General features: G+C 35.9%; 1 protein-coding gene across 2 annotated transcripts; it reads right to left on the minus strand.

Moving 5' to 3' along the window:
- Positions 1-717: 717 nt before the first annotated feature.
- On the minus strand, positions 718-10,731 carry LOC110918434 (O-acyltransferase WSD1). Of its 2 annotated transcripts, none has more exons than XM_022162751.2 (6): positions 9,812-10,731; positions 2,860-2,932; positions 2,684-2,751; positions 2,266-2,481; positions 1,221-1,358; positions 718-1,123 (listed from the first exon to the last, which is right to left on the minus strand). In XM_022162751.2, the coding sequence occupies exons 1-6, from the start codon at positions 10,538-10,540 to the stop codon at positions 977-979; spliced, it is 1,371 nt and encodes a 456-aa protein (XP_022018443.1). In that variant the 5' UTR covers positions 10,541-10,731; the 3' UTR covers positions 718-976. The 2 variants fall into 2 exon arrangements, with proteins under 2 accessions (XP_022018443.1, XP_022018442.1); XM_022162750.2 differs by lacking the exon at positions 9,812-10,731 and adding an exon at positions 3,665-6,826.
- Between the last annotated feature and the right edge of the window lie 3,047 nt (positions 10,732-13,778).

Genomic DNA, 13,778 nt, shown 5'->3' on the forward strand with positions numbered 1-13,778 from the left:
GTTAATCTACCAAATGACCAAATCCATTAGTAACTAGATTCAAATGGTATGTAATTTTGTCTTGATTTTAACTCCAAGTTGTGGCTTCGGTTTACCATTGACTTTCGAGATAATATTGAATGGATGAGAACAACTCATGTGCTTATGATAAATTTAAAATTTGTTTTCAATCTTTAAAATGTGACTTTTTGTTGGTGAGAACAACTCACCATTGGTTTACTTTCGTAAAAACCATGACTAGGTTCGTTTAACAAGTTGTTAGTTGGTGTTAAGTGGTGTGGTATAGGCTCAATTAGGGTGGGGGTGGTGGTTCGATAGGGTCTATAAGGGGAGAGCGGGATAGGATGGGCGACAATGAGGGGGGGGGGGGGAGGTTAGAGAGACCTAAAGGCGAGAGGGCCTATGTTTTCTATGACTTGATTAGACAATAAAATGTTAAGTTTTAAAAGTAAATTGGTAATTTTTACTATTTTAGATAAGAGAGTAAGACACATGTCTCTAAAAACATTATTTATTTGTAACGCGAATCGACATAATGATAAGACTCTGTGTTGTGGGCTCTAAAGGTACGGGCGTGGAGAAGTCACGTCGGCAGGTGGGGTGTTGAACACGAACACACTGCGACGACTAGAGTGCAAAAAGGGCGTGGGGCAGCGGCGACGGTTTGATTTTTTTTAATAAATTTAATAATATATAACTGAATCATAAAAAACCATCTTAAGCCACAACCACATTTCACATTTCACCTCTTCACAACAAATGTTCTTGGGTGTGATATGTGAAACTCTCCACCGTCTACGTCTACGTGGCACTTTTTTTTTTCACTTCTCACATTCACCACAACACAAATACCCTAAGGAAACAAGTATCATAGAATCACAATCCTAACGTCATGTGGTATAAAGACAATAAAAAACGAAGTCTTTTAGATTGGATCACTTTTGTATACATTTCAAAGTACTTGAAGCGGATTTTTTCATGTTTGTACCGCGTGTTGTTTCATTTCAAGTAGCGCATCCTCAAAACATTTTGCTAACTTTTCGGGGTCTGGAATGATGTCTTTGGCGACTAGAATCTGCATATCGGCTTTTCCTGCATAACTCACCATATGCATTGTAATTGCCTGCAATCAATCAACATCAACACAAACCATTAAAACACACATTTTTCTTACAAATGTATGGTGGTGGTGTTTGTACTTAAAGCATAGAAAGTTGTACGTGGGGTAAACTTGATGATGTAGCTCTCATGTATGTGATCGGGATGCCCGTAACCGTAATCTCTTCTCTCGGGCCAACAACATTTGAAATGGTGAAAGATGTGTTACAAATTACTTTGTACTCAAGCAAGCTTGCAACCTACAAATATAAATTGTTGATCATTACTTAAAACTATAGCAAAGATATAAAACTGATAGTTGTAATCCCTTTATTTATATAATAGAAAAAAAAAAAATAAACGAAATAAAGTCATTCAACCTTAAAATATCCCAATTTGTAAAAGATCAAAATATACTTCAACAAATATTTACATGTCTAAAAGACTAAAACTAATAGTTTAAGATTAATATACATATTTTTTATTTTTAAGGTAGAAATACGCTTACCATCATAGATTTTGCTAAATATACCTTATGTAAGGCGTAAACAAGTCGAGTCTTTTGTTAACTACTCATAGAGCGCACTAAAAGCGTGAATCAAGCCAAACTTAAACGGACTCAAGTCTAATTTGGAGCTGGTTTAATAAACGAGTTCGGACCAGAACTTGACTGGGCTTGCGAACCTAAACAAGCTTATTATTTATATAACTATGATATGTATAATTTCATATAACAAATATTATTACATGTATAGTTATGATACAAATAACTAAATAAAATATATTATCTATTATAACTATATATATAAAAATCATAATTATAAATATATGTATAAATAATAACATGAATATGTACATAAATGAAATACTTAAATATTTTTTTGAACGGCGTACGCTTAGGATATCGCTAACCGGGTTAGTAGTTAGTATGTTAGTATCACCAAGTTAGTATTAAAACCCTCATTGCCTGGACTTAAACCCAGGACCTCCAAGAGAAGCAAAGCTTCAGCTTAGACAAGTTCAGTTCGGCTCGTTTACACTGCTAATCTTATATCTTCCTAGAAACGAGTCATCTATAAGTCAAATGACTTGTTAACCAATGTAACAATACTAAAACAGATTTTAACCTTAATTTAAACAATTATTAAGAACTTAATGCAAATTCACCTTAGCTCCAAAGTACTTCATAACAAAGTATCCAATCTGGTGTGATAGAAAAGCCTCCATAGACAACTTCTTCCTATCCATCATCATTTTGGCTCTCTTCAAATACTGAAGTGGATCAGACCGATTTCTATGATAGTAAACAGGTAGGAGCACAATACCAACTTTATTTCCCCACCCTGCTGTCCCTGCATTTTTCTTCATCAATTCTTTTATATCCTGATAAATTTACAAATTGTCTTCAGAGTTTACCCATATAAAATTTAACTTATAAAAACTTACCCAAACCTTAACTTACTTTTTTTCTTCCTTTATAGATAATATATTTATAACTATGGTTTTTTTATATTTATCTGTTCTATTATATTTCAGATTAACAATTATTTTTACAAAGCCCCTACGATGTTTCAGGGTACGTAACCTGGAGTCCTGGCGATGGTCTTAGATTAACAAGTGCGACGCCTGTCATTTGAAGCCCCTCTGGAAGAGCTAGGAATGATTAAAAACAAGTAATTAACTCGATAAGCATAATATCAAACTTGCAATTTGATTTTACTCTGTACAAATCAAATAAAGTCGAATGTAAAAAAGACATACAGTCAGGTGATCGGCTGTCCAAATATTTTGATAGCCCTGATGATATTACGCCAAAAAGAACGTCATTTATCGTCTGCATTCAATAATATGTTATGATGTTTATACGCATGACAATGAAAATGATAAGTCTACACCATGACTAAATTTAACCCTATATGGATGATCATACATTTATGATTTATCATTTGACAATCGGTCCATTAACTCGACTATTGATGACATTCGATGATTCTCGTTTCTCAATTTAACCGGTAGGAGATAATCAAAAACAAAAAAATTGTTTATGCAACACATAAAGTAGTTGATTATCACAATTCACAAACTACTAGATAATCTGTTTAAACGTCTTCTTGTAATCTTAAAATTTGATAACTAAGTCGACTCTATATTTATGGCTCAAGTCCATTATTACGTCCAATTATATCAAATAAGATATTCGCGTATTATAAGTTGATGTATAATGATTGTAAAATAAAATATATACCATGATACCTAATTATGTTTATGCAAACATAAGATATTCCTAGTAGCTTGTTTTCAAACATATTATATATCATAGGGGCGTGAAAGGGTTTAATAACACCTTCTTAGTCATTATATATGCGTGAAGAGAAAGAGATATTAGTAGAATAATGCTCAAAAATGAGAAAAATGATGGAAAGTGACGAATAAATGGGCACTAAGCGACATTAACCGTTACACATTTTTTGGGCATTAAAATGCTGATGTAGCGAAAAATGTCCCTTGGGGGACATTAACCGGCCACTACGCATGGTCTAATGCGTAGAGGGATTTTAAAAATTACTGCGTTAGCGACGGCACTCTTCACCGCTTTCATATCTTCAAAGCTAAATTTGGCGGTAACAAGTTTTCTCGGCCATAGCTCCACCCCTTCTCCTCCTCGAACCTCCGTCTTTCCGTCTTTAACCCATGCTCCCCTCATCATAAACTCAAACACATAAACCAAAGTAAACCAAACCATTTTCACTAGCTTCAAAATACTCTCCAGAGTCCCCGAATTCTTATGTTTTTGCGTAGATGAAGTTAGGGGACCGATCGTAGGCGTTTGCTCAGGATCATCCAGTTTTCTACATAGAGTCAGCATCAACGATACGAGAGAGATTCCGTCACCGAGCGCGTGTTGAATGCGCAACACCAAACACTTGTGCGCGGATAAAAGGTGGACCTCCCACAACGGTTTATCCGTGGTCAACGGAGACAATACCGTGAGGTCGGCTAGGTATTCGTTGACCACTTCCTCATTGTTATCTCCTTCACCTACCGGGTTGGAACGGATGATGATGTGGCGGTTGATGTCGATTTCGGTTTTACGCCAGTGTTCACGTCCGTGGTTGTCCGTGACTAAAAGGCTGGAAAATCTTGGGTGCTTGATCAAGAGAGAACCGGAGATGACGGTTTGGAGGGCGTCAAGTGTAATCGGTCGTTCAAGGCCGAACACTATGTTTATAATCTGATGAGTTGCCGGTTGCACGAACAACCGGCCGCCCGGTGATAGTGGTTCCTCGTACTCACTATCCATTGTATTCACTCGTCTAAGGTTGTACTGTATATATTTATTTTAAAATAGTTTGGTACTTTTTCTCTTCTTAAAATAGTAAAATTATGGTACTTTAAAACTAGAAAAGTACGCCGAATGTCCGAACCAAACATAAAAAGGTGGGCGACGGAATGGAACAGGTGTCACATGAGACTGACAAAATGATAACAAATTTTAGCAGTGGCAAACATACGATGACGGCAAGGATTGTATGTATTACCATCTTTTATCTTTATCAAAACATATAGACAAATACTTGATTAGAAACGGGTGTGTAAACGAATCAAATCAAATGCTAACTAAACTGTTTATGAATTGTTTATCGACAAGTTTTTGTTTATGTTCGTTTATCTAATAAATGAACGAACATAAGGGTGAAAGGGTGCTCAAACACATGGGAGCGGTAAGCTCTTTACTTAGCCAATTATCTCATGTCATGTCATGTCTCTCCTCTTCTCTCTCCCCTCTCTCATCGATGAGTAGTCACCGCTTACCGAAAGGGTGTCGGCGGCGTTATGCCGCGTGGCAAACCCCCTTCCCTAATCACTTTGTCGAACCCGCCCATACCACCCTAACAAATGTTTTTGTTCATCTAGTTAAACGAATGAGTATGAACATACATTTTATTCATTCGTTATACATTGTAATTTGTTACTTTACTTTTGTTTTGTTTTAAGTTTGTTCATTTGTTTATATACTCCATTAATTAATATTCTTTAGAACATACTATAGTTAGTTTTAAGAAATTAAAATTCCATGCATTACAATTAAGTCTAGATTTATTGATCTTTTTGGACCAACACAATGATGTTCACATTTACCTTTGTTGGTGTTCGCTCGATTTTGTTTGTTCATCTATGTTTATTTGTTTACATTTGTGAACCCTTCGTTTATGCTATTAATAAACAAATGTGTACCCAATTTTTTTACCGAGTGAACAAGAAAACTCCATTCGTTTACTTGTTCGTGTTTGGTTGTTTTTTGGTTAAAGTTAAAAGAACGAACATGGACACGCCCCGTTCGTGCTCATTCAGTTTGTTTACAAGCATAGTTACAATAAACCGTTTTTAGCATTAATGTATAACTAACAACGTATTTTACGTGTCACTATTTTAAATTTAAAAAATCATATTGATATATAATTAACTATTATTTGTTATTACCCTGATTTCAAAATATATAGTAATATTATTATTTCTTATTCTCTTGATCAATTCTTGCGTATTTATAGTATGTGTGGCTACGATTTTTGGAAGAGTAATTCTTTATATATGTCTTTGTCATGTGATTAATGGAGAAATTAAAATCCACATCTACACACCACCCAGAGAATGGATGGATGTAGTTTTTTTTTCAATGAATATTTTAGATGTAGGTATGAAAAGAATGACAGGTTGTTCGACTTTCTTTCACGTTACGTTACTAGGAGGTTTTATTTCTTGTTCATCGTCAAAGAATAGCACATATCTTTCGCTTAATTTCAGTGATAACCCAACAACTGTTGGTGGGTGGTTTATATTGGTAAAACCTCGTTTTACAATATTGTTAGTATATATTTTTATAGGGTAATATTCATTAAAATCTCGAAATAACAAATTACAAACAAGTTAACTGTTTTCTATATGACTATTAAAATTGTTAATGCTAAAAAGACAAAGTAGGACATGATTACCATGTTTGAACTAAAAATGTAATCATTAAGTGCTTCATCTAACGATTATGTTTTTTTTTAGGAACTAGAACTCTTAATGTTGCTAATGAGGTGGTGGTGGAGTGGTAAGGGAGAGATTTGGTGTACTCAGGAACTATAGGTTTGATTTGAGCCCTCCCTATTATTTTCTGTGGCACCTGCTGATGATGGGAGACTAGACGAATAGATGAAGATCGCTAGTTTGATCCTTAAACTGAGCGGGTTTTACCTCACGGTACTGTCGTGCCTTCGGACGAGTGTTCACGGGCTTCAACCCTAGGTGAGGGTTTTCCTCGGTTCGGAGGCGAGTGTACCCCGATATGGTGAATTTCGCCAATAACCTATTTGGAGGATTCGTTGGTCGTTCAAAAAAATATTATATATATGCTGAAAAAATATGTTGCGTCCTAGTAAAAATATGCAGTTGTGTAATATACACACATATACAACTATTGTAGATCAACCGACACTACAAGAATGGACCCCCTTTAGCGGCGACAGTTGTCGCCGGTATTGGTCGAAAGTGTCGCCAGTATTGACCTTTAGCGGCGACATGTCGCCGGTAAAGGGTTGCCGGAATTGATCGGCCGCTATTGGCCTCCTGTCGTCGCTAAAGGTCAACGTCGCCGGTATAGATAATGAATTTAAAATAGGAAAGATATTATGGATAAGGAATTAAAATAGAAAATATGTAACTGATTTCAATTATTAAGATAACGATTTAAATCTAATTTTTTATAAAAATTACAATCCTACCCTTAACAACTAAAAAGGAAATCAAGGGTACAGATGAGTTCACACAGTTCACTCTTGGGAGGTTGTTCACTCTAGAACCCTACCATATATATATATATATATATATATATATATATATATATATAGGGGACCGCTAGAATGAGAACCACCTCGAGTTGTAAGAACCGCGAGAACTACACCCCACGGAGGGGCGTTCGGCGCGATTTTTTTTTACAAGTAGATGTGTGCATTATAAACACGGCCGTAAAAAATCACGGCGAACGCCCCTCCGTGGGGTGTAGTTTTTACACCTCAAGTTTGGTGTTTTTTAATTTTTTTTTTCTTTTTTCTTTTTTTTTCACCAAACTTGAGGTGTAAAAAACTACACCCCACGGAGGGGCGTTCGCCGTGATTTTTTACGGCCGTGTTTATAATGCACACATCTACTTGTAAAAAAAAAATCGCGGCGAACGCCCCTCCGTGGGGTGTAGTTCTCGCGGTTCTTACAACTCGAGGTGGTTCTCATTCTAGCGGCTCCCTATATATATATATATATATATATATATATATATATATATAGGGTAGGGTTCTAGAGTGAACACTAGTGTATTTGCGAACTGAGTGAACAAATCCTGGCCATTGATCTACACATGTGTATGGCCAGGATCTCATCATCAAATCGTAAAATACACTAGTGTATTTCAACACATCAAATCTTGTCCATTGATCTACACACGTGTATGGCCAGGATTAGTTCACTCAGTTCGCAAGCTACACTAGTGTTCACTCTTGAACCTAATCCTATATATATATATATATATATATATATATAGGGGAAGGTTTAAATGAAAACACCTAGTTAACGCGAAAACTCGAAAACTAACTAAAAAAGCCAAAAAAACATACTATTTTTTTTTTGCATACCAATTTTCGCCACTTTTAGTATATAAAAAAATTTCAAAAAAAAAAAAATTTTGTAGTGCACATGTGTAATACTATACATGTGTAGTACACATACACATGTGTAATACAATTTTTTTTATATAAAAAATCTGCGATTTTTATAAAAAAACTGAAAAAAAAAATTTGGTGTGCTTTTTAGCCTTTTTTTAGTTAGTTTTCGAGTTTTCACAATAAAAGTGGTTTTCATTTGAACCATCCCCTATATATATATATGTGTGTGTGTGTATATATGGTCTCCCTTATCATCGATATTCTCTACTTTAACAACTTAGAGCTTATATATATTCTTTTAGCTTCCCGAGTGAAGATTTTTCAAGAGGTAACCTTCCGTGATACCATGTCTACCTACGCGCACTTAAATGTGACGTTTTTTGTGAGATCAACAACCATTGCGCCCAAAGAGGGGTGGTGAGATTTGAGGCGAGGGATGTCTTACGAACCCAACATCTCCCATTCCACACCTGATGTGAGATTTGCCTAGGGTGTTATAACAACTCCGTTATAAAGTTATTGTTCTTAATAAGGCTTGCCCCCACCATGTCAATCCGTTATGTGGGAATTGCCTAAGGTGTCCTTCTGAACACTCCTAGGACTCATCATCCTTGATAAGGTTTGCCCCACTATCCCAAAGAACACATGAGTGACTCTGATACCATTTGTTACATCTAGCCTTTCGTACCACCAATATCATCTAATTTGCTCAGTTAGAGCTTACGGATTTATTTTTTGTTGCTCAATTGGAGACTTCCAAGCAAGTTCTACTCCCACATGAGCGCACTTAATTATACAGTTCTAATGAAATCCACATCCATTGCGCTTAAAACGCATTGCTGATATCTAAGGCAAGACATATATTATGAACCCATCCTCCTTCATGTTCACGGCTAATATAGAATTTGCCTAGGGTGTTACATTATAGCTTCAACAAAGCGCCATTAGTTTTACCCATGATACCAGCCGCTATAAACCCACACAAACCAAAAGAATCAAGAGGTATGCGGAGGTACCATGAGAAGTTTATTATGGTGTTTGGACATATTGCTATAATTCGTACGAATAAATAAAATGTTAGTGATATCTAAGTACTCAAGCTACTTATACCATCCATCCATGTCCTTAGGTGACCTTAAAAGGGTATTTTCTTTAAATCTATTATTAGCATTCCTGCCATATCTAACCTAAAGTTAAATATACTAATATAAGAATGAGTAGGCAGAGATTTTGGTAAAAGCTTATGTCTATTTTTTGGCGGTAAAAAGTAGTAGGCAAGATTTTGCTTTGATTTTTTTTAGATTAAATGTGTACTCCAAAAATGTTTCGTTAATTTTTACCTTAATAAAGCATGCAAGGTTGCAAAGTCAGGAGGGGACAAAAAGTTGACTTTTTGTAACTCATGTGTATATAATTTCTATACTACATTTATATTAAACTTAATAATTCCGCCCCATTTAGTGGACTTCACAAATCAAAGAAAAAAAAAAAAGCCATCTTTCATGAAGTTGGGTCACTGATAGTTAAAAGTCAAGGAAGGGCAACCATTTTCGTGGTCTAGAAAATCACCAATTTAATGGTGTTAGACTGCTATTAGTGTTTCTATAACCGGATGAAACCAACCGGCCAGTCTAATCAGATACACTATATACACAATTGGTCTAGTCGAATACTTTTAAATCGTCTTCATTTGCGTCAGCCAGTTATTATACTGACCGTTTGAACATTTCAACCGAGGCCGAACACTTATACCATTAAAAAAAACATTAGTTTTCTTACAAGACTCATTTACTTTCATGTTTTGATAAATTAATGTTATATTATGTTTTAAATTAGTTCTATATGTATTTAAAATTATAAATTATTTAATAAATTGCCGTGTTTTAGTTGCCACAAATGAAGACGACTTTATAACCAAACATAGCACAAGTCATCAATGATGACCATGAGTTGTGTGGGCCACAAACATCAGTTCGTAACGTAAACGGAAAATGTAACAGAAATTTAAAAGTTACCGCGTTAGCGACGGCACTCTTCACCGTTTTCATATCTTCAAAGCTAAACTTGGCGGTAACAAGTTTTCTCGGCCACAACTCCACCCCTTCTCCGCCTCGAACCGCCGTCTTTCCGTCTTTAACCCATGCTCCCCTCATCATAAACTCAAACACATATACCAAAGTAAACCAAACCATTTTCACTAGCTTCAAAATACTCTCCAGAGTCCCCGAATTCTTATGTTTTTGCGTAGATGAAGTTAGGGGCCCGATCGTAGGCGTTTGTTCAGGATCATCCAGTTTTCTACATAGAGTCAGCATCAACGATACGAGAGAGATTCCATCACCGAGCGCGTGGTGAATGCGCAACACCAAACACTTGTGCGCGGATAAAAGATGGACCTCCCACAACGGTTTATCCGTGGTCAACGGAGCCGATACCGTGAGGTCGGCTAGGTATTCGTTGACCACTTCCTCATCGTTATCTCCTTCACCTACCGGGTTGGAACGGATGATGATGTGGCGGTTGATGTCGATTTCGGTTTTGCGCCAGTGTTCCCGTCCGTGGTTGTCCGTGACTAAAAGGCTGGAAAATCTAGGGTGCTTGATCAAGAGAGAACTGGAGATGACGGTCCGGAGGGCATCAAGTGTGATCGGCTGTTCGAGGCCAAACACGCTGTTTATGATCTGGTGAGTTGCCGGTTGCACGAACAACCGGCCGCCCGGTGATAGTGGTTCGTCGATCTCCATACACAGTTAGAGAGTCACGGGGATGTCAATTAGAATTGCCGTATACACTTTAATTTATAGTTTGTCAACTCTTTTTTCTGCTTACATAGTCAAAATAATAACATAATATAGTACTTTTTTATTCGAAATTCCAATAATGAACTAGTCAACATTCCACAAAGACACAACTAACACCGAACACTAGACACAAATCAAGAAAGTCATGGCATCAAACAATGAACCAAACACAAGTTACGCAGTTTAATAAGACAAGTGCTATATTATATAATTTACCAAGAAAACAGAAACATTTAACATACTAAGCTCTAAGCTCTTTTAGCAAATATTTAACTTTTTTTTGGAAGGTGTGAATTATTTGCGAATATCGGGAGGTCTAGCATACATTGTCTTAACTGGGTCTGTGCTAAAGAGCCCACTCACACAATAGATCCCTAATTTAAACCACCCAATGAGAAACCCCTATCACCCAGACTCGAACTTGAGACCTGGAGAGGAAAACTCACCCGGTCCCACAATAGGTGGAACTTAAATACGCGTGACCACCATTAGAGCACTAGTGATGTTAGCAAATATTGAATTAAATTTCCCATTTTAGGTGGAATAATGAAATTTAGGAATTAATTTGTACTTCACTTATGGTATCTTTTGGTTTTGTATATTACGGAAGTGTATTTATTAACTTTAATGAAATATTAATCATCTTTCATTAAATATAATAATTATTATTTCTTATTCTTCATTGATTCTTTTGTACTTGTATACGTAAATGTGACTACAAAAACTTGGACGACAATTGTTTTACATTCTTTTATCATGTGAAGAATACAAGACTTAAAATCCACATCTACATGTCACCCACATATTTTGAGTGGATGTAGGTTTTTTTAATATATACTTTGGGTATGGGATATGCATCATGAAAAGAAGGGTATCTTGTTCAACCTCTTATTTCACATTACTATTAGTTTCGATTTTATTAATTGTCTATTTTTAGTGAAATAAACATGACCCGATTACGTACTTAAACTTCTTGGTTGTTGGGTTATACCAGTAATCTTGTTATCCCATACCGTTAGTATGTCGAAAACACAAATTATGATTTGATTGTTTCTTACACGTCTATTGAAAGTGTCAATATTCAAAAGACAAATTAGCTATCATAATGTATTGTTGTTTTCAGATTAGTTGTGACATACTTAGTCAACAAGTAGTGTATAAAAAGTAAATGCTATTGATCGAGTAATATAATGATGGAAAATTAAGTATATTGTCTCGAAGGAGTATAATGATATAACAACATATAAATGAAATATTGTTGCAAGATTGCAATCGTTTGATACCTTTATTAATATAAACACTAGACCATTTGGAGGGTCTAACCGTCCCTCTAATTGCACTAAAAAAACCTACCGTTAGGAACCAAATAAAATCAAGCCAACAATATCATGGAAGTGTTTATTGTTATGTTTCCATATGTTGTTGTTATAGGCGTACGGGCACATAAGTATTAATGATATGCAAGTACTCAAGCTACCCATACCATGCACCCGCGTCCGTGAGTTACGTTAAAAGTGTATCTTTCAAAAAGAAGGCACAAAGAAAAGAAGAAAAGGTAATCATAATTAATAATTTCATTCCATATGTGCACATGCTAAATTAAATAAAGTATGCCAAATCACCAACATAACACGCAAGAGTGCACTAGCATTACATAAAAAATAAAATAATGATAAACACGTGTTGAGTATGTTTATTTGTAAGGGTGGCAAAGTTAAAAAAAATAAGGATGATCATTATCAAACTACGATCGCTACCATCTTGCCGGAAACCAAATATCAAACTACGACCACATATTGCTTTTTCAGATCTAAAACAGCCATCAACCACCGCCGCTCCACCGCCACCACAATCGGTTCCTCCACGGTGTGTCGGAGTTCTTTCTTTGTCCATCGTCGTTAATCAGAATTCTTTTGTAAGTTGCGCTTTTCTTTTATTTTCATTGCGTTTTGGGTTATCAAACTTCAATTGTGTTTTTCTTTTCATTTTCATTCTTCTGGATGTAAAAACAGAAGTATGATCATGTTAGAACAAAAACATGACAATGTTAAAACATAAACATGGACCATGTTAAAACCAATTGCGTTTTAGAACAGTGATTTTTGGTTTCATTGCATTTTAGAATTGGAGTACAAAGAACATGATCATGCTAAAATAGAAGCATGATCATGTTGGAACAAAGACATGACCATGCTAAAAACCATTGCGTTTTAGGACATGCAGTGCAAAATGTACACCCCGAAATATCAGAGCTTGGCATGACTGGACCTGTATCTTCATTGCACAGCGGAAGCAAATAAGCTACGACTTCTAGGAAACGAACGCCACTAAGTACTCGAATCTCCGATGGTTCTCCTATTCCAACCGTGCCATAGTTTTGAAAAAGTAACCTGAGAAAGAAACATGCGAAAAATCAACAAAAAGTTGAGCGAGTTCATAGTTTGTTTTGGAAAAGATTTTTAAATAAATCTTTTTGTTTACCGGTTTAAAAGTTGTGGAGAAAAATTTAGTAAAATCATTTTTCTCGGCATGTTTTATGAAAACTGTGAGTCTAGCCCACGAGAGTCTTTGTAAGCAGGATCATCCCGTCTTCTTACTTATACATAAGTTGAAAAGCGTTACCAAAATTTCGTAAGTCCATGTATTTATGAGTTATCATCAATTGAATTTTAAGAGCATTTGAAAATTCGAGTATCAAAAACCAGTATGTAACGTCTATGAACAGATCAATTAATGTTTCGCGACGACATTAATCTGTGTGCAATGGCGTACGAAGGCTCAAACCTAGCGAATCTTGTACCGGTCCACCCTGCTGGAACGACATAGTCACCACATTCGGCCACTCCTGGACCCATGGGTGGGGCTCGCAACACCCAGATAGATCTATCACTCATGCCCCTCGGTCTTTATACAAAGATTAATGGTCTTAAGTTTCACACCCTGACTTTTGCGGAAGCGTACGATGTGTGACTTGTTCATTACCATTGCATTCAATCATAATAAACAACTATATGATAAAAATATATGTCTTTGGGGTTCAGTCGTCAGTTAGGGTTAACTCCTACACCTCTTGTAACCAAACACGTAGTAGAATTACATGATGGTAAATCGATTGAAGCTTCACATGTTATTTTTGGGTGTACTCGATCTTATGGGTCAAGTGTTCGATATTGACCTACTT

The sequence above is a fragment of the Helianthus annuus genome, chromosome 16 (genome assembly GCF_002127325.2).
Source record: "Helianthus annuus cultivar XRQ/B chromosome 16, HanXRQr2.0-SUNRISE, whole genome shotgun sequence".
In the NCBI taxonomy this organism is placed as follows: Eukaryota; Viridiplantae; Streptophyta; class Magnoliopsida; order Asterales; family Asteraceae; genus Helianthus; species Helianthus annuus.